Source organism: Oncorhynchus nerka, linkage group LG8 (genome assembly GCF_034236695.1).
Source record: "Oncorhynchus nerka isolate Pitt River linkage group LG8, Oner_Uvic_2.0, whole genome shotgun sequence".
NCBI lineage: Eukaryota > Metazoa > Chordata > Actinopteri > Salmoniformes > Salmonidae > Oncorhynchus > Oncorhynchus nerka.
Window position 1 is genome coordinate 33,746,532 of NC_088403.1, and position 22,578 is coordinate 33,769,109.

The 22,578-nt window shown below is 46.6% G+C and overlaps 1 protein-coding gene across 1 annotated transcript; it reads left to right on the forward strand.

The window, feature by feature from the left end:
* Window positions 1-4,197: 4,197 nt before the first annotated feature.
* LOC115133167 (uncharacterized) lies at window positions 4,198-21,987 on the forward strand. The gene is made up of 5 exons (XM_029666116.2): window positions 4,198-5,018; window positions 18,417-18,608; window positions 18,846-19,002; window positions 19,508-19,690; window positions 19,858-21,987. Exons 1-5 carry the CDS (start codon window positions 4,688-4,690, stop codon window positions 20,132-20,134), a joined length of 1,140 nt encoding a protein of 379 aa, XP_029521976.1. The 5' UTR covers window positions 4,198-4,687; the 3' UTR covers window positions 20,135-21,987.
* The last annotated feature ends 591 nt before the right edge of the window (window positions 21,988-22,578 follow it).

The following is a 22,578-nucleotide window of genomic DNA, read 5'->3' on the forward strand; positions in this document are numbered from 1 at the left end:
ATGCCATTCTTACACAACAGGAAGTGATACTACAGCTGTCTACATTGATATCTATGAGTCAGGCCAAATGGACATTAGCCTGTATAGATCAACCCGACTGTCTTGTCTGATATAATGTGTGTGTGTGTGTGTCTAATGTGTGTGTGTGTGTGTCAATGTGTATACAGTCATGCATGTGTGTGTATGTATATGCATTTGTGTGTGTGTGTGTGTATGTGTGTGTGTGCAGAGAGGATACAAGGCCAGGTGTTGTATAACCCAATCAATGTTGCCTAATTCTTCCTAACCCTCTTTGCATCTTAACAGGGATCAACTTAGTCAATGGTGCTCAAAGCCCAAACACAAATTTCCCAGTCACTGCTGAACAAAGTGTATATGTGTGTGTGTGTGTGCGATTGCAAGCGTGTGCTTTCTTTTCTTGTTGTTGTGGTGCGGATCAGGAGATCATTTCCTTCTAGTATGGACAAGTAACACTAGAAAAAAGGCGGGTTGGATTGACTGGTTTGGGGCCGATCATCAGATTAGGTCTGTGACTGGTTGGTTCTGTGTCGGGGTAAAACCCAGGGGTAAGAGTCAGGTTAAACGACTCATTAGTACCATAGAGCTCCCAGCTCACTGAAACTGCGTCAAAGGTGGGTGTGTGGTTAGTCTGCTACAGAGCCATACATATGGTCTGGTCGTGAGGTACAGATGTCAGATCTTAATTTGACCTATATTGTCTCAACAAAAGAATCCTGCAGCAACAGGACTTGAACGTTTAGCCCTCATTGTTGCTTGATCGGTGGTTGGGCTATTAGCTGGCCAAAAGTGTGTTAGTTTTGGTTTTCAGTGAATTTATGTAAAACCCGAAGCATTTCCTGCGGTGCAGAGAAATTCTCATCCATGAAAGAGTGATTCATTCAAGATCCTACATCTGTAAATTGAGCTGTGTCAGGTATTCTGGTTCATCAGCTATGCGCGTGAGAGGCTATAGATGCCTAGCACACTTGGAGACTCAGTGACTGAAGATAAGAGTACTCCAGTGGACTGTCTGAACACACTATAGAATTAGTAACCAGATGTACTTCTAATTCTATAGTTGGCTCAACCAATTCATCAAAATACTCTCTAGTGCTACACTGCCCAGTAGGCCTATATCACAGCATTCTCCAGTATCCAGTCAAGCAGAGTACTCTGCAGTACATTGATCCATATAGCCACCAAGCTTCTCAGTGCAGAGACACCATAAGCCAGTACTATAGGTGGAGTACCCCACCATGGGAAAGCATAATACTAGCTCTTGTGTTAGTGGGCCATCGGTGGTCACTCTTCCATTCAAATCAGGTCCTAATGCTCTGCTACAGTGCTCTAGAAATACTGTAGGTGTTATGGTCCCATCTGTATGTATGCTGTTATGTGAAAGTAATGTGTGTGTGTGTGTGTGTGTGTGCACGCATGAGAGAGAGAAACAGAGACACCATGAGAGAATGAAGGAAGGACAAAACGAGAGAGAGAGAGAGAGAGAGAGAGAGAGAGAGAGAGAGAGAGAAAGGAGAGGGATGCAGAGAAGTGCAGAGAGGGAACAGCAGTACAGTGATGGTCAGATCAGGACAGCTCCCCTCCAGAGAGACCCTGCCAGACCCTGCTCTTCATCAGCCAAGCTCTGCTCCATCTCTGATCTATGCCCTGGGTGCTAGAGATTACTACACTCACGTGTACACACACACACACACACACACACACACACACCATATGTTTAACTGTCCTTGTGGGGACCTAAAATGTATTTCCATTCCAAAAATGTATTTTCCTCAAACCTAACCCTAATTATAATCCTAAACCTAACCTTAACCCCTAACCCTTACTCCTAACTCTAAACCTCTAACCCTAATTTAACCCTAAACCTAATTGTAACAACCCTAAACGCAACCCCTAAGCTTAAAATAGCCTTAAAATAGTATTTTCCTTGTTTTACTATCCTTGTGGGGACTTTTTGGGGATTTCCACATGCGTGCGCGTGCACACACACACACACACACACACACACACACACACACACACAGGGGATGGGACAGGGCCAAGGGGGCCAGCACCACAGCACGGCAGGAATGAGCCTGAGAATCAAATCCACTACTACATCTACTGTAGCCTTTCAGCCCCAGGAGGACTTAAATCCTTCTCCCTAAAGCTGCTGCCTGCTGCCTCCCTGTCACAGCCCTTTAGAGCCTTTCCCATGGCCCTGCTAGCTTAGTTAGGTTACTGTAACTGTGGTTATGTACAGTAGTAAAACATCTCCATGGTTATTATCGCTCTCAGAGAAATGACTGTAACAGTGACATGTTGATAGGATCTGGTAAAATGTGATGTTGTGGTAACCTATAAACAGTCTATGTGTGCATCTCTCTCTCTCTCTCTCTGTGTATCTCTCTCCTTCTGTTCACAATGCATTTACGGTGTGGCTGTGATTTCCCCTTGACCTGTAGGTGCAAAGCTCGTCTGCCCTGAGTGACCTGCTCCTCAGTTATCTCCTGCAGAGCACATCCTGTTAGTGGCTTTAGCTGCGTGCTGTAGTGCTCTTCTGTTCTGTACTCATCTGTGCTCTTATGTACTCTGTACCCTTGCACTGAAGTGTGACTCATATCCACCAGAGACACAGAGAGGCTGTGAAGGACGATGCGTTGCCTCTGTGTTGCTGTGTTACATCGCCTTGTACCTTACCATTCCTCTCCTCTCTGTCCCCGCGAAGACGTTTCATCTTGGGATTATGACAAAGACGCTGCTACGCGTTTGTTGTTGTTGTTGTTGTTGTGTTGTGTGCAGTGTTACGTTTTCAACTTTATTGTAATCCAAAGTGAAGCTGAACATTATGATCCGAGCGAGGAGTTTGTCGGCCGTTTCAGATGGCTTCGGTATATGTTTCTCTAAAGTCATGAGAGTTTCAGTGACCCCCAACAAGACCCCTGCACCTTTATTTTGAAGTCATGATCAGTGACCCCCAACAAGACACCCTGCACGGTTATCTAAAGACGCGATAGTTTCAGTTGAGCCCCCAACAAGACCATTGAATTTAACATGCACATTGGTGATATTTGTGAATGTTTTTCACCGTGGTTGTTTAAAGTGCCAGTTGAATCAGGTCAGAGATTGCAGCCTGGACAAGACAGGAAGCCATGCGGATGACTGTTGAATAATAGAGGCTGTGATCTAAAAAAGAGTTTTCGTGCCAATCCAGCGCTGTCAGTGACCAGAGAGTACTGCAGGAGAGATGGGCCACTCACAACTTTTTAATTTTATTTTTAAATTGAACCTTTATTCAACTAGGCAAGTCAGTTAAGAACAAATTATTATCTACAATGACGGCCTACCAAAAGGCAAAAGGCCTCCCGCGGGGACGGGGGCCTGGGATTAAAAATAAATAAATAAATAATCAAATATAAAAACAGGACAAAACACACATCACAACAAGAGAGACGACACGACACTACATCAAGAGAGACCTAAAGACGACAGCATCACAAGGCAGCAACACATGACAACACAGCATGGTAGCAACACAACCTAACAACAACATGGCAGCAACACAACATCGTAGCAGAACACAAAACACGGTACCAACATTATTGGGCAGAGACAACAGCACAAAGGACAAGAAGGTAGAGACAACACTACTTCACACAAAGCAGCCACAACTGTCTGTCCACGATTGAATCCTTGACTGAAGAGATTCATCCTAACCCATCTCCCTAGGATTCGTTTACAAACGAGAATTGTGACTTTAAGTCTTAACGGTCTGTTCTTACTTGAAACAGCACAGTATCATTTTCATATCATTATCGATGTAATGAGCATACTGCAACGCTCAGTGTCCTGCTCTATGCTTTGTCCCAGAGGTGATGCTGGCCGATGCTGATGGCTGCTCATGCAGTTTTCTCAATACTGCAAACGGTTATTTTTTTGTTGTTGCATGGATCCACTTACCTTTGAAACATGATCTCTCTCTCTCTCTCTCTCTCTCTCTCTCTACCTCAGTGGCACTAACACACTCTCACTGACTGGACTACATGTGCTAACATGCACCTTCTCTCTCTCACTCTCTCTCTCTCTCTCTCCCTCACTCACTCAGCCCTGGGACGAAGAGAGAGAGGGTGGGAGGATATGGGGGAAGAGAGAGAGAGAGGGAGGGAGGGAGGGAGGGGGGAGCAGCGACCAGGAATATCAGGATTTAAGAGTGCATGAGTTACCGCTCCACAGCGGGTTACGTTACGCAAGAGCTGCCGTCAGAACAGGGGATCACAGGGAGCAGAGAGAGAGGGAAAGCAGAGAGGATGGCATAGAGAGAAGGGACAGAGGCATAGAGTAAAGAGAGAGAGAGAGAGAGAGAGAGAGAGAGCAGGGAGCAGAGATTGCAGGGACAGGCATATTACAGAGGGGCTACGATCCACGGCGCACCAGCGACATGGACAACACACAGACCTCTTTGTCTCCACTGAGGGAGTGAAGAGACGAGACAAGGACTGGGAAGAGGACAGGACACTGCGAGAGGAAGTGATTTGAAGAACAACTGTGTTTCTGCAGCTTTTGCTGGGACACCTTGAGTGGCGGGACGGAAAGGGACCAGCTGTGAGTGCCTGGCCATGAGAGAGTGACGGAGAAAGGACATCTAGTGCTACTGAGGACATCTTGGCATCTTCTTCTCCTGCCTGTCCCCATGTCTAGAGGAGGGAGGCCCCTGTGTGGGTGGGCCCGGATGTGGCCCCTGGCGTGTGCACTGGCCCTGGCTGCATGCTCGTCGGTCAGCCCCCTCCTCCAAGAGACCACCTCTGATCCTCCCATTGCTACAGAGACACAGACTGAAGTATGGACACAGCCAGACCATCAGACGGAGGCACAGACACTTGCAGAGTTTCAGACCCAGCCAGAGCTACAGACAGAGGCACAGACTGTGGCACAGACACAGACAGAGCTACAGACACAGCCTGAGCTACAGACTGAGTCCCCAACAGAGTTAGAGTCACAGGCAGCTACCATCAACCACACAGGTGAGTCCGAGTTCTCCTGGACTGATGTCTAATACTGCTACAAACTAATACTACATATGTTTGTGTGTTATGTTTGTGGTGTATACTACTACAGTGTTTATGCTTGCAGGTGCAAGTGAAACGGTTGTGTAAATAGGCCTGTGTGCCAGCTTGTTTGTCCGCATGTGTATGTCTGTAAAGGTTTGCCTATCTGTACACAGAATGGCGGTATCAGTCATCATATGAGAGCTTGAGTAGTGTGCGAGTGTTATTGGCCTTTTAAAACTTTATTAGAATCCAATGTGAAGCAGTTCAGACTCAGAACTTCCTAATTAGAGCCTGGGGGGGGGGGGGGGGGGGGTTCGTGGCTTCAGATGCTGTGGTTGTGATGTCTCATTATGTCCACTGTTCAGCTGCACTGCCTAAAGAGAAATCATCAAGATGCCATTATGGTGCTGCTGTGTGCATGAGTTAGCAGTTAGTGGAGCATGCCATTCTCTCTCTCTCTCTCTCTCTCTCTCTCTCTTTCTGTCTCTCTCTCTCTTTCTGTCTCTCTCTCTCACACACGCACGCACGCACACACACACTAGTGCTCACACACTATTACACAGTCCCACCACCACCCGCACGTGCATGGCATAAACACGTGCATACACACATACAGCAATGGACCGCCACTAACCGCAACGATGCAAATCTCCTTAAAGGTTTAAAAAACACACAGTTAGGTTTCATAACAGCAGCTCTCTCTCACTCTCTCTCCCAGTGGGAATAAATATTTTATATTGAGAGCCCGCTGGTCAACAGCACACTTCCCTTTAGCCCTCTCCTCTCCTTGTCTGATAGATCACACTCTTTCTAGGCAAAATCCTGAGCAGCTCCCCTGTGACTAGACTGCCCTGGTCCCTACCAGTACACTCTGTAAATGGCATATTGATATTGCCATTAGGGGGTCAATGAAAGTGATAGATTTGTAGTTTTATCTCCCTTTTCCATTCCATTAGTTGTTTTGCTAGCAGGGGAGAGTTTGTATAATGCAGTTGTGGCACAGGGATGGGCAGAAATGACTAAACACAATTACAAATTACCATAAAGATCAACGTATCAAAATGAACTACAAAATACTTATAATATTTTGTCAAGTATAGTATTTTAAAATACAAATATATGTATTTCAAAATACAAAGTAAATTTGCAAGTAGCCAGGACAAACAGCAAGAACATTCTCAGTAACAGTTACAGAAACATTTTTACTTACTGTGCTATGTGGTAAATACCAAAATGAACTGCAAAGCACACTGGCCTTGTTTTGGGGAGCTCATTAGAATAATAATTAGAATAATACTCAACATGCTTTGCAATTTTTCATTACATTTATATTTAGTTAATTTAGCACTCTTATCACACCGTAGCACCATCAGACTCCTGATACCAATGCAGGGTGCAGTGGTGTAAAATACTTAAGTACAAATACTTTAAAGTACTACTAAGTTGTTTTTTTGGGGTATCTGTATTTTAGTTTACTACACCAATGGTCAAAAAGTTTAGAACACCTACTCATTCAAGGGTTTTGCTTAATTTTTTACTATTTTCTACATTGTAGGATAGTAGTGAAGACATCAAAACTATGAAATAACACATATGGAAACATGTAGTAACCAAAAAAGTGTTAAATATCAAAATATATTTTATATTTGCGATTCTTGAAATAGCCACATATTTTGACCATTAGTGTAGTAAAGTAAAGTACAGATACCCCCAAAAAACGACTTACTAGTACTTTAAAGTATTTGTACTTAAGTATTTTACACCACTGCACCCTGCATTGGTATCAGGAGTCTGATGGTGCTATGGTGTGATAAGAGTGTCTGCCTTGATGTCAGCTTTACACACTCTTGGCATTATTTCAACCAGCTTCATGAGGTAGTCACCTGGAATGCTTTTCCAACAGTCTTGAAGGAGTTCCCACATATGCTGAGCACTTGTTGGCTGCTTTTCCTTCACTCTGTTGTCCGACTAATCCCAAACCATCTAAATTTGGTTGAGGTTGGGGGATTGTGGAGGCCAGGTCATCTGATGCAGCACTCAGTCACTCTCCTTCTTGGTCAAATAGCCCATACACAGCTTGGAGGTGTGTTGGGTCATTGTCCTGTTGAAAAACAAATTATAGTCCCACTAAGCCCAAACCAGATGGGATGGCTTATCGCTGCAGAATGCTGTGGTAGCCATGCTGGTTAAGTGTGAATTCTAAATAAATCACAGACAGTGTCACCAGCAAAGCACCCCCACACCATAGCACCTCCTCCATGCTTTACGGTGGGAAATACACATGCAGAGATCATCCGTTCACCCACACCATGTCTCACAAAGACACGGCGGTTGGAACCAAAAATTTCCAAGTTGGATTCCACCGGTCTAATGTCCATTGCTCGTGTTTCTTGGCCCAAGCAAGTCTCTTCTAATTATTGGTGTCCTTTAGTAGTGGTTTCTTTGCAGCAACTGGATCATGAAGGCCTGACTCACAAAGTCTCCTCTGAGCAGTTGATGTTGAGATGTGTCTGTTACTTGAACTCTGTGAAGCATTTATTTGGGCTGCAATTCCCAAGGCTGGTAACTCTAATGAACTTATCCTCTGCAGCAGAGGTAACTCTGGGACTTCCTTTCCTGTGGTGGTCCTCATGAGAGCCAGTTTCATCATAGCCCTTGATGGGTTTTGCGACTGCACTTGAAGTTCTTGAAATGTTCCGTATTGACTGACAATCATGTGTTAAAGTAATGATGGACCCCCCCCCCCCCCACACACACACACACCCTGTCACAACACAACTGATTGGCTCAAACGCATTAAGAAGGAAATAAATTCCACAAATTGACTTTCAACAAGGCACACCTGTTAATTTAAATGCATTCCAGGTGACTACCTCATGAAGCTGGTTGAGAGAATGCAAAGCTGTCATCAAGGCAAAGGGTGGCTATTTGAAGGATCTCAAATATATTTTGACTTAATGTAATGGATGTGAAACGGCTAGCTTAGTTAGTGGTGCGCGCTACATAGCGTTTCAATCGGTGACGTCACTTGCTCTGAGACCTTGAAGTAGTAGTTCCTCTTGCTCTGCAAGGGCCACGGCTTTTGTGGAGTGATGGGTAACGATGCGTCGAGGGTGACTGTTGTTGATGTGTGCAGAGGGTCCCTGGTTCGCGCCCGGGGATGGTCTAAAGTTACTGTTACATTAACACTTTTTTGGTTACTACATGATTCCATGTGTAATTTAATAGTTTTGATGTCTTCACTATTATTCTACAATGTAGAAAATAGTAAAAAAAATAAAGCAAAACCCTTGAATGAGTAGGTGTTCTAAAACTTTTGACCGGTAGTGTATTTATACTTTTGACAAATTTTACTTCACTACATTCCTAAAGACAATAATGTACTTTTTACTCCATACATTTCCCTGACACCCAAAAGTACTCGTTAAATTTTGTATGCTTAGCAGGACAGGAAAATGGTCCAATTCACTCACTTATCAAGAGAACATCCCTGGTGATCTCAACTGCCTCTGATCTGACATACTCGCTTAACACACATGCTTTTAGAAAACAATTTCCTGAGTGTTGGAGTGTACCCCTGGCTATCCTTAAAGAAAATGGTACCGTCTGGTTTGCTTAAAATATAAGAAATTTGCAATGATTTATACTTAAGTATATTTAAGCAATTACATTTACTTTCGATACTGAAGTATATTTAAAACCAAATACTCAAAAGGAGTGTTTTACTGGTGATCTTTACTCTTACTCAAGTATGGCAATTGGGCACTTTTTACACCACTGACAGGATGAAAAGGGGCCACAAAATTGTAAACCGCTTCAATGATTCTTATAGAAAAGTATTTTGAAAATACAAAGCTCTCAAAAGTATCTTGTTAAAAAAATACTGTATATGTCAGAGTCGTGTGTATAGGTGGCAGGGAAGTCAGGCGCAGGAGAATCAAACTTGGTGGAATAGAGTAGTTTAATAACTTACAAAAACACAGCTCCAAAACCATGAATACAATGTGGGTACGAGGACCCGTCGCGCACCAATACAAACACGAATACTGAACAACAAACAATCTCTGACAAAGACATGAGGGGAAACAGAGGGTTAAATACACAACAGGTAATGAATGGGATTGGAGCCAGGTGTGTAGGAAGACAAGACAAAACCAATGGAAAATGAAAAATGGATCAATGATGGCTAGAAGACCGGTGACGTCGACCGCCGAGCACCGCCCGAACAAGGAGAGGCAACGACTTCGGCAGAAGTCGTGACAGTACATTAGCGTGTAGTTCCGCCCAGAGGGCTAATGGACAGAGAGTTAATTGAACTGACTCTCCTGATCCATGTTCCACAGCTAAAACAATGGAGACGTTCTAACTGCTGAGCTCTAGCTTCTGTCAGTCTGTCCAGCGGCCTCCGCTGGCACACAACCAGTCCTCATGTTACTATGTTTAACCAATAATTCCAGCCTCACAAGGCCCAGGTCCACCCCTTAACAGAGAGAGGGAGAGTTAACGTTGGAGTGAGGAAGGGAGAGGGAAAACGAGATAAAAGTTAACGTTGGTTATTGTCAGAGGGAAAAGTTAGAGGGAAAGTGCAGCACCCGGAACACCATCTCTGCTCTCATCCCTCCATTCGTTCTTAAAATAACAGAGAGAGAGAGAGAGAGAGAGAGAGAGAGAGAGAGAGAGAGAGAGAGAGAGAGAGAGAGAGAGAGAGCTCTCATCTAAAACTCAGCGAGGACTCGGAGAAATAGAGAGTTCTTCGGTGAAGGAGGGCAGGACCTTGTTTCCACTCATCCCTGTCATTCCTCTATCCCTACCTCACCCCTCTCACGGTACAGGGAGTGTTAAGGGGATTAGATCATTGGCCGTGTCAGAGAGTAGCGGAGAGAGAGACCACAGGAATAGACTGCTGCTACATCACGCTTTGATGGAGAGAGGGTTGAGAGGGAGCGAGAGAGAGAGAGAGAGAGAGAGAGCACAGTCAGCCTATGACATCGGTCAGTGTGGGAGTTGGAAGGTTTACTACAGAGAGACATCCCTGACAGACAGAGAGAGAGAAATAAGAGAGAGAGGGGTGAGAAAACGAGAGAGAGTATACAAAAATGAACAAGAGGGCAGTTTGTCCAGCGGAAGGCTGTCTGTCCAAACAAAAGACAATAGATCACCAGGCTAATCAGGTGGTTCAGCCTCCATCCCTGTGTGTATTAGAGGGTCAATAGGGGTCACTCAGCTTCAGGGTTGTGAACCCGCATGAAGAAAATATTTCAGTTTACTATGGAATACTAAAGTACTTACACACGGTAGTACTTACACACGGTCAATCATGTGTAATACTTACTCTAGAATGTTGTAGCATTCTAATAGAATACTACAGTAAATACTGCAGATTTATCCACAAAACAAACATCACAACACAGAAATAACGTAACATTACAACTCAGCGTCAGTACTGCTCTCTGCTGGATCGCTCGTCTATTGGTTTATTTGTTCATTGGTTCGTTCGGATGCCCATTAGCTTTTGCCGAAGCAGCATTGTTACGGATACAAGTATTCTGTGTGTATCCTGGGTGTGTATTTATTTTCTCTCCTTCTCCCCTCCTCACAGGTGGCAATCATCATTCCCCAATCAGTTGCTAATCAGAAGACACACTTCCTCCTGTTTCCATTATCCAATCACATCCCCTTTCCCTTGGTTTATAAACCCATTCAGTTGTTTCCTCTGAAGCTCCATCTCTCTGTCAAAAAAAATACTACAGTAATGTCTGCAAGAACACTACAGTAAATACTATAGTCTGTAAAAAACATTTATACCACTTAACTTTCCCCAAAAATCCAGAAAACCTTTTTTGAAGGATCCTGGATTTACTGCTTATTCATCTCGGTTTAGGGAATCTTCCGACCAGGACTTCTGGAAAACCTGGGAATTTGGGGAAAGTTACCGGAATTTTGCAACATTAATTCAGATGGAGGGATAATGCTAGATGGTAGAGGGGTGATCATATCTAGATTATAGAGGTTGTTGTGGCCTCTGGGGTGTGTCATATGCCAGGTGGTCCAGCGGCCTTCTCTGCCTTGCTGGAGGGCAACTCAGGGAGTGTACTGTATTGTCAGTAGTGAAGCAGCTCCAAGCGGAGAGTGAGTTTGTGTGTGTGTGTGTGTGTGTGTGTGTGTGTGTGTGTGTGTGTGCGTGCATGCGTGCGAGAGAATATGAGTGTTTTTGTGTGTGGATGAATCTTTAATGGTGGGCCTAATCTTTATTTAATCAGGCACTATTCTGAGCGCCTATCTGTGAAGACCCTGCGGCGGACAAAGAGAGAGGGATAGAGGGAACATCAAGAAGAGAGAAGAAAGGGGCAGTTGTTCAATGTTGTGAGAGTCAGGTTGCCAGGTTGGTTGCTGGCAGCCCACAGTATTGCCATGCCAGCTAAGCCCTGTGAATGGTGGCCCACTGGAGATAAGCTGATCAGAATGAGACAGACCCAACATTCACCCAGTAGCCAAACCCAGCGGTCTAACACAACAATAGAAATACTCTAATGGCAGTCCAAAGTCCACTCCATAAGATATTAAAGTGGAAGGGGTATTTTCTGAACTGCGCAGGGAACATCCCAATAACACATTTCTCTGTAGGCCTACTAATATAGACTGTGTGTGTCACGTGTGTGTGTGCATGTGTGTGTGTGTGTGTTGGGAGGGGAGGCATATGGCTTAGGGGCTGCATTCCTGATTAAACTCTATGATGACTCAGGTCTAAGCTCGGCTGGTGTGTTTGTGCATGTGTGCAATATTTTGTGTGTGTGTGTGTGTCTGTGTGTTTGTGTGTATCAGGGCATGAATACATGCAAGCAGATCTTGCATGATGATGCAGATTTAGTCCTATGCTGGACTCAGCAGGGAAATGAACTGCTGTGGACCCTCTGCATGCATGTCTGTCATATTGTTATTCACATGTTTGTATGTGTGCCAGTCTTGGTTTTCATACAGTGTGTGTGGGAAAAGAGAGAGCAAGAGTAAAGCTCTCTCTCTCTCTCTCTCTCTCTCTCTCTCTCTCTCTCTCTCTCTCTCTCTCTCTCTCTCTCTCTCTCTCTCTCTCTCTCTCTCTCTCTCTCTCTCTCTCTCTCTCTCTCTCTCTCTCTCTCTCTCTCTCTCTCTCTCTCTCTCTCTCTCTCTCTCTCTCTCAGCCCCCTGCACCGCTGCAGAACAGAAATCCTCCCATTTGTCATATCTAATCAGCAGACAGCCGCCTGCGTGCTTTCAGGGTCTTAGAGCACTAATAACATCACAAGACAGGAATAACACAACAACTCAGCATCAGTACAGCTCTCTGCTGAATCGATTGTTTATTGGTTCATTCGGATTCCAAATTTCTTTTACATAACAGCAACTATTCTTCCTGTGGTCCACAAAAAAAGATAAAACAAGTAGCAAAACACTGATACACTAGCTAGGTTTCCATCCAATTGGCGCCAGATGTTCTTGCAAATGTTCAAAGATCCGAATAAAAACTCTTGTGGTTTTGTAACAGAACATGTTTGCATTACATAGCGAATGTGCCCGCTCTGTTCTTGGCATATACGCTCTAGCCAACTGTTTGCAGATACAGTGTGGGTTTAGCCTACTGCATTATGACATTATTATGGACAGAAGAGCGAGATTATTTGGATTTGTCAAACGGCAATCTTCGATCACCATGCATCGCCTAGCCAAGCATCGATCACCACGCATCGCCTAGCCAAGCATCGATCACCACGCATCGCCTAGCCAAGCATCGATCACCACGCATCGCCTAGCCAAGCATCGATCACCACGCATCGCCTAGCCAAGCATCGATCACCACGCATCGCCTAGCCAAGCATCGATCACCACGCACCGCCTAGCCAAGCATCGATCACCACGCATCGCCTAGCCAAGCATCGATCACCACGCATCGCCTAGCCAAGCATCGATCACCATGCATCGCCTAGCCAAGCATCGATCACCATGCACCGCCTAGTCAAGCATCGCCTAGCCAAGCATCGATCACCATGCATCGCCTAGCCAAGCATCGATCACCATGCATCGCCTAGCCAAGCATCGATCACCACGCATCGCCTAGCCAAGCATCGATCACCATGCACCGCCTAGCCAAGCATCGATCACCATGCATCGCCTAGCCAAGCATCGATCACCACGCATCGCCTAGCCAAGCATCGATCACCATGCACCGCCTAGCCAAGCATCGATCACCATGCATCGCCTAGTCAAGCATGGATCACCATGCATCGCCTAGCCAAGCATCGATCACCATGCATCGCCTAGCCAAGCATCAATCACCATGCATCGCCTAGCCAAGCATCGATCACCATGCATCGCCTAGTCAAGCATCGATCACCATGCATCGCCTAGTCAAGCATCGCCTAGCCAAGCATCGATCACCATGCATCGCCTAGCCAAGCATCGATCACCATGCATCGCCTAGCCAAGCATCGATCACCATGCATCGCCTAGTCAAGCATGGATCACCATGCATCGCCTAGTCAAGCATGGATCACCATGCATCGCCTAGCCAAGCATCGATCACCATGCATCGCCTAGCCAAGCATCGATCACCATGCATCGCCTAGCCAAGCATTGATCACCATGCATCGCCTAGCCAAGCATCGATCACCATGCATCGCCTAGTCAAGCATCGATCACCATGCACGCCTAGTCAAGTATCGCCTAGCCAAGCATCGATCACCATGCATCGCCTAGTCAAGCATGGATCACCATGCATCGCCTAGTCAAGCATGGATCACCATGCATCGCCTAGCCAAGCATGGATCACCATGCATCGCCTAGCCAAGCATGGATCACCATGCATCGCCTAGCCAAGCATGGATCACCATGCATCGCCTAGCCAAGCATCGATCACCATGCATCACCTAGCCAAGCATCGATCACCATGCATCGCCTAGCCAAGCATCGATCACCATGCATCGCCTAGCCAAGCATCGATCACCATGCATCGCCTAGCCAAGCATCGATCACCATGCATCGCCTAGCCAAGCATCGATCACCATGCATCGCCTAGTCAAGCATCGATCACCATGCATCGCCTAGTCAAGTATCGCCTAGCCAAGCATCGATCACCATGCATCGCCTAGTCAAGCATGGATCACCATGCATCGCCTAGTCAAGCATCGATCACCACGCATCGCCTAGCCAAGCATCGATCACCACGCATCGCCTAGCCAAGCATCGATCACCACGCACGCCTAGCCAAGCATCGATCACCACGCACCGCCCTAGCCAAGCATCGATCACCACGCACGCCTAGACAAGCATCGATCACCACGCATCGCCTAGCCAAGCATCGATCACCATGCATCGCCTAGCCAAGCATCGATCACCATGCACCGCCTAGTCAAGCATCGCCTAGCCAAGCATCGATCACCATGCATCGCCTAGCCAAGCATCGATCACCATGCATCGCCTAGCCAAGCATCGATCACCACGCACGCCTAGCCAAGCATCGATCACCATGCACCGCCTAGCCAAGCATCGATCACCATGCATCGCCTAGCCAAGCATCGATCACCACGCATCGCCTAGCCAAGCATCGATCACCATGCACCGCCTAGCCAAGCATCGATCACCATGCATCGCCTAGTCAAGCATGGATCACCATGCATCGCCTAGCCAAGCATCGATCACCATGCATCGCCTAGCCAAGCATCAATCACCATGCATCGCCTAGCCAAGCATCGATCACCATGCATCGCCTAGTCAAGCATCGATCACCATGCATCGCCTAGTCAAGCATCGCCTAGCCAAGCATCGATCACCATGCATCGCCTAGCCAAGCATCGATCACCATGCATCGCCTAGCCAAGCATCGATCACCATGCATCGCCTAGTCAAGCATGGATCACCATGCATCGCCTAGTCAAGCATGGATCACCATGCATCGCCTAGCCAAGCATCGATCACCATGCATCGCCTAGCCAAGCATCGATCACCATGCATCGCCTAGCCAAGCATTGATCACCATGCATCGCCTAGCCAAGCATCGATCACCATGCATCGCCTAGTCAAGCATCGATCACCATGCATCGCCTAGTCAAGTATCGCCTAGCCAAGCATCGATCACCATGCATCGCCTAGTCAAGCATGGATCACCATGCATCGCCTAGTCAAGCATGGATCACCATGCATCGCCTAGCCAAGCATGGATCACCATGCATCGCCTAGCCAAGCATGGATCACCATGCATCGCCTAGCCAAGCATGGATCACCATGCATCGCCTAGCCAAGCATCGATCACCATGCATCACCTAGCCAAGCATCGATCACCATGCATCGCCTAGCCAAGCATCGATCACCATGCATCGCCTAGCCAAGCATCGATCACCATGCATCGCCTAGCCAAGCATCGATCACCATGCATCGCCTAGCCAAGCATCGATCACCATGCATCGCCTAGTCAAGCATCGATCACCATGCATCGCCTAGTCAAGTATCGCCTAGCCAAGCATCGATCACCATGCATCGCCTAGTCAAGCATGGATCACCATGCATCGCCTAGTCAAGCATGGATCACCATGCATCGCCTAGCCAAGCATGGATCACCATGCATCGCCTAGCCAAGCATGGATCACCATGCATCGCCTAGCCAAGCATCGATCACCATGCATCACCTAGCCAAGCATCGATCACCATGCATCGCCTAGCCAAGCATTGATCACCATGCATCGCCTAGCCAAGCATCGATCACCATGCATCGCCTAGCCAAGCATCGATCACCATGCATCGCCTAGCCAAGCATCGATCACCATGCATCGCCTAGTCAAGCATCGCCTAGCCAAGCATCGATCACCATGCATCGCCTAGCCAAGCATCGATCACCATGCATCGCCTAGCCAAGCATCGATCACCATGCATCGCCTAGCCAAGCATCGATCACCATGCATCGCCTAGCCAAGAATCGATCACCATGCATCGCCTAGCCAAGCATTGATCACCATGCATCGCCTAGCCAAGCATCGATCACCATGCATCGCCTAGCCAAGCATGGATCACCATGCATCGCCTAGTCAAGCATGGATCACCATGCATCGCCTAGCCAAGCATCGATCACCATGCATCGCCTAGCCAAGCATCAATCACCATGCATCGCCTAGCCAAGCATTGATCACCATGCATCGCCTAGCCAAGCATCGATCACCATGCATCGCCTAGTCAAGCATCGCCTAGCCAAGCATCGATCACCATGCATCGCCTAGCCAAGCATCGATCACCATGCATCGCCTAGCCAAGCATCGATCACCATGCATCGCCTAGTCAAGCATGGATCACCATGCATCGCCTAGTCAAGCATGGATCACCATGCATCGCCTAGCCAAGCATCGATCACCATGCATCGCCTAGCCAAGCATCGATCACCATGCATCGCCTAGCCAAGCATTGATCACCATGCATCGCCTAGCCAAGCATCGATCACCATGCATCGCCTAGTCAAGCATCGATCACCATGCATCGCCTAGTCAAGTATCGTCTAGCCAAGCATCGATCACCATGCATCGCCTAGCCAAGCATCGATCACCATGCATCGCCTAGTCAAGCATGGATCACCATGCATCGCCTAGTCAAGCATGGATCACCATGCATCGCCTAGCCAAGCATGGATCACCATGCATCGCCTAGCCAAGCATCGATCACCATGCATCGCCTAGCCAAGCATCGATCACCATGCATCGCCTAGCCAAGCATTGATCACCATGCATCGCCTAGCCAAGCATCGATCACCATGCATCGCCTAGTCAAGCATCGATCACCATGCATCGCCTAGTCAAGCATCGCCTAGCCAAGCATCGATCACCATGCATCGCCTAGCCAAGCATCGATCACCATGCATTGCCTAGCCAAGCATCGATCACCATGCATCGCCTAGTCAAGCATGGATCACCATGCATCACCTAGTCAAGCATCGATCACCATGCATCACCTAGCCAAGCATCGATCACCATGCATCGCCTAGTCAAGCATCGATCACCATGTCACTAGAATAAGACCCTCAATATTTATTGGAAAGGAGAGCATCACGCTCATCACCTTGCACTTTCACCAACCTGTGAAGTTCATCATTTATCATCAGAATTTATTTAATATGTAGCCTAATAAACTGCACGCTTTCCCGAGTCGTAGTGGGAGGACCACTCCAAGTTAATTTTCTATATGATGCTTATTATATCAATATTTGTGCATAAAGACGTTTTCACCGCCATTTCTCGCATAATTAATTGTATCGACACAAAAAGACCCCACCTTGCCTATTTTGTTTTGTGGACATTTGGAAAGTTCACCGATAAATGTGCTGTTTCCATCAGGCCTGTCGTGACATTTCTTGTCCTACGTACTTGACTTGCATAAAAAGTCTGGATGGAAACCTGGTTACTGATATACAAGAACAGTCCCACAAAATGTCAAATACAATGATATAAAAAAACAATACAACAACAAAAATGATGTGTGTGTAGATGTTTTTTGTTAGAGTGTGGTAGTGTGCCTGTGTGTGTTTGTGTGTGTGTCATTTCACAGTCCCTAATGTCCCATGAGCTGTTGTTTTTTGTTGCTCTGTTTTGAACCAGCTGCAGCTGTGCTCGGTCTTTCTTTGCTGCACTTGACCATATTACCGGACAGTAACCAAGATGGGACAAGACCAGAGCCTGAACAATTAGCACAGTTGATTTTCTTTGGTCAAAAACAAAGAATATATTTTTTTTTTATAGCAGATGTACGCCTCCCCATCTTCACAACAACTTTGTCAATATGACTTGACCCTGATACTGTAATTGACCATCCAATGTTATACCTAGGAGTTGAGCTTCCTCAACTTGCCTCTACAGCCACACGCTTTACGTACAACTACAGGTGAGGTTTAGGTCTTATAGAATGTTGAGAACCAAATACAATGCTTTTGGTTTTAGATTTATTTAAGACCAGTTTATTATTAATCACCCATTCTGATACTTAAGGGGCTCCCGAGTGGTGGAGCGGTCTAAGGCACTGCATCTCAGTGCTGGAGGCGTGACTATAGACCCTGGTTTGATTCCAGGCTGTATCACAACCGGCCGTGATTGGGAGTCCCATAGCGCGGCGCACAATAGGCCCAACCTTGTTCTCCTTGAAACATATATTTTCCTCAATTTCTTTCTCTCTCTGCCCTCTTTCTATAAACAGCTAATTAAATTGTGCTAAATGTCCTCTGAGAGCTTTAGATTTAACGCCTCTCGAGAGTTTATACCTTATGCTGGATATGAATATTAGTAATAAATTAATATTATACATATATTCTAAACCCCTCTTGTTCTGCTTTTGTAATTCTCATCTTCAGTGTCCGTCTCCCGCTCTCCCCAGGTCTGTTGTGTGTGTCCGTGCTTCCCCCGAGGCGGGGGTCGTTCTATGTAGAGCATGGGACGGGGGTGTCGGTGGGTACAGTGCTTGCCTTCTGGTGCAGGGAGGGCTACCAGCTGGTGGGCAGTGATAAGATCTCCTGCAGCGTCCGGGCAGGCAAACCCCAGTGGAGCAACTTCCTGCCAGTCTGTGAGGGTGAGACATCACAGCTGGTCCAATCCCTAGCTAGCCCTTTAGCTCCAAGCCTCTTCTCCTATTCTGTGCCCATTTCTCCCAGCTCATACCCTCCTTCCCTAACTCCGCTACACATTTCTCCTACCCTTCTTTCCTAGCTCCCACCCCTGCAGTAATCACAGATATTCAGAAATATATCTGAAGTGACATGATACGTGAAAGTAATTTGGCTATCCCTTGATCTGCCTTCCCCTTCAGCCATCCCGAGGCCAGAGGACCGGGGTCTGCGCGTGGCCGTGCTGGCCTCGGTGGTCAGTGGCATTGTCATCCTGGCAATGTCTCTCTCCTTCATCATCTGCTGCCTGCAGGAACGCACTGGGAAGGACAGGGGCTCCAGGAGGGACGGCAGGATCAGGTACACTACGCAGACCCACACGCATTCACAGACGCAGGCAAGCGCACACACACATTTGAAATGCTTTATTTTAATCCACAAATTAGATATCAGTCTTCTTATCCATACAGCAAGGCTGCCCATGACCGCTGGCACAGAGCAGTACCTCGCCAGATGCTTTGCCTTTGTGCGATGCAGGCCTGCAATCTGAACGCATGTACTGTCAACCTGGCCGAGACCCCCAAATATCAGCACTACAAGTTTGCACTGATAACCAAGGCTGTTCAGGCGTGACACAGGGGTCTGGTATTTCAGCAACTTGGCAGCAAATGCCTGCTCCATGCTGTAGTCAAAAGAGCAACACACTTCCAAAATGAACACCTCCCTCTGGCCTCCCTCCACAACAACAACATCTGGCATATTTGGTATATATCAAAATCATACAGACACGCATACTTCAAACCTTTACCGGAAAGAGGAGACAGAGGTGATATTGATGGAGATGATGATGATTACCTCTCTCCAGGCGTAGAGACACGCGGTCTTCTCGGCGTAGTGAGTGCTGGCTGGAGAGAGAGGAGGGGGATTGGGACACGTTCCCCCCTCCTAAGATCTTCCACCTGTCCCAGCGGCCGGACCTCCGGCTGGCTGCAGAGAGCCCGGTCTACCTAGGGGGCATGGCCGGCTTCGACAACCGCGGATACCAGAGGTGAGAACCTGAGATCTACTGTATGAACCGAAACGTGTTGTAAATATCAATTGGAACCTGCTACTGTATGCACCTACTGTATGCACCTACTGTATGCCTAATACATTGGTTTGTAGAGAAATGTTGTTTCCACTGATTCTAAGGTCTCTCGCTCTCTCTCTCTCTAGGAGTCAGGAGAGCCTACTGAAGGCCACCCTTCCTGGTCTGTTCAGGACGGAGAGTCAGATCATCTACCCCCACGTGGTGCTCCAGAGAGTCCCCACCCCCACCGCCCCGACTGCCCCTACAGCCCCTGTCTACCTCCACAATATGCCCTCCAACTCTGCCTCCAACTCTGGATGTGCTCCCACACAGCCACACCACATGCCCCCATACCCTACCCCGCAGTATTCCATCCACAACTCCACCCCCCAGCGAGTTCCATGGCAAACGCAGCGCCATTGAACTGTCACTGTCCCCTCTCTCTTTCTCCCTCTCTGTAGGTCAAGGGTCAAGGAGGAAGGATCAAATAACACACTATTCCCTAATAAGTGTGCTACTTTTGAGCAGAGCCCTATGCAGTTAACATACACGTTTTGGTCAGCGGTAGCGTAATACATAGGGAATAAGGTGTTATTTGAGAACAGCCCTCAGACCCCTGTCAGTGAGATGCTTCTACTACTGCAAGGATAGATGGATGGGACACGTGCTACTGTACATACTGTATGATATGAACTGACAGACAGACAGACAGACAGACAGACAGACAAGAGGGTATTTTCCAGCACTTTCTAACTCCTCGCCTCTTCTCTCAGTGGGGAAGCCCTTTCTGCTGTTTCTAGTGTCTCTCTACACGGCAGAGAAGGGTTTTCTATCTCTACCATCCTCTCTCTGTCTCCTGTCGACTTTTGGTCCTTTTGTGGTGTCCTCCATTTTCACAAGATCATTCTTCCTATTAGTCTTCTGATTGGTCGAAGTCACCCTCAGAGCGGGCCTATCAGGACACACTTAGCTGAAGTTCACTTGTTGATGTCCCTGACTGAAGACTGTGAGATGTTGTTTGGCGGTGGTCACCAAGTCTCGCCACCGACCAAAGAAGAGAATGGACTTAGCTGAGTAAAGTTGATGCAGAAATCATCCCCAATACCATGTATGGGTGTATAATATATTATTCTTAAAGGTCACGAACAGTCAAAATCACGCTTTTCATGAATTTGGATGAAATTTGGATGAAAGTATGATGACCCAAGTATGAAAAATGACTGTTTCTTCTACACTTCTAAAGTTTGATCATAAAGTTACTGGTCCCCAACCCCGGTATCAAACACTTGGATTCAGGAAGCAGGATTATTAAGGGGACAGGGTGACATCACCCTAATGCTCTCGTTTTAACACACCAACGGTAACACGATATTCTCTTACCTGATTTAAATAAGTACTGCCTTGTAACCAACGCCGGAGAAAGCGTGTTTGCAGAGGGGGGGGGGGGGGGGGGCGTGGTTTATAGAGCTAGATAACTACTCTCCTGGTGTTACCTAATCACTGGCTAGCTAGGTCTTCAGCCAGCGTGGAACTAAAGGGGGGACGGGTCGTTCAGAACCCTGACACAGTTGTCAGGTTAACACATCCTTCGGCGCTGCTGTGAACCGCAACACTGGAAACATGCCAAACGGGAGATGTATATAAAAGAAAGAAAGATGTATATCACTGATGCGATTTCAATGTTTGTTTGAGTAGCTTTGTGTAGCACCGAATTAGCTTGAGAGGATTTTAGTGTCATACTGCTCATTGCATCCGAGTTTCTTGACATAGGCATTTAAAAGAGCTCTCGTTCAAGGCGAGTTGATGAATATCAGCTCCCCGCCCACTCAGCCTGTCTTTTCAAACTTCCTGGTAGTTAGCCATGAGAGAAAAAGTCATTTTCTAAAATGTTTAACATTTATATCCCAAAATAATATAATGGGTGATATTTTTGTCACTCAAAAGGCTATTTTACATGGGAATCAGAATGACTCTTCAGGAACTTTTAATGATATCAGAAGGCATTTCAGCAAAGTTCACCCATTATTTTCCCCCTGTTTTGTTCTAAAGCTTTGGACAAAAATTTTGGAGAGCTCCTTATCTGTTGTTGAGGTCTTTGTCATGTGTTTTTCTACGGTGGTGGAACAGTCACACCAACTAACCTGCACTTTATGGATTTTACTGACGGGCTGGCAATAGCAATTCCAAGAACCTTGCACTGATTATTCCCGCAATATGTTTGTATGAAAAATGGTTTCTACCTGAAAACTGATTAAATAGATTTCTGTTTAGTTGAATGTAGTGTTCTGAGAGTATTTTTGTCTCTACATCACCCCTATTTCCATAGCCATCTGCCCTATCCATCATCTGTCATTTCTGCACTATCCAGCAAGGGGAGACCTTTCACAGCAGATCAGTACCATAGAAAACGCTGACATGCTCTGAACCAGCGTTTCACTCTGTCCCGGGGACCCCAAAGTGTGCACGTTTTGTTTTTTTCCCTAGCACTATGCACAGCTGATTCAAATAATCAAAGCTCGATGATGAATTGATTACATGAACCAGCTGTGTAGTGTTTGGCCAAGAAAAAAAAAAACGTGCACCCGTTGGGGTCCCCGGGACAGAGTTTGAGAAACGATGTTCTGGACAACATCCTGTATAATGATGGGTGAAATGTAAACAGTAGCTATATCCATCAATAGGTCAATACAGACTAAGGGAGATTATAAACATAGATATTACAACGATCAAAAGAACTATGCTTTATGAAGCTACATCTCTGTCTGGCTACGGTAGCTGATTTGGAAGGCACATGTAGATGCTAGCCTTTAACGACAGGTAGAGTTTTCTTTAATATATCTCCAACAGGCAAACGCTATATCTTAATG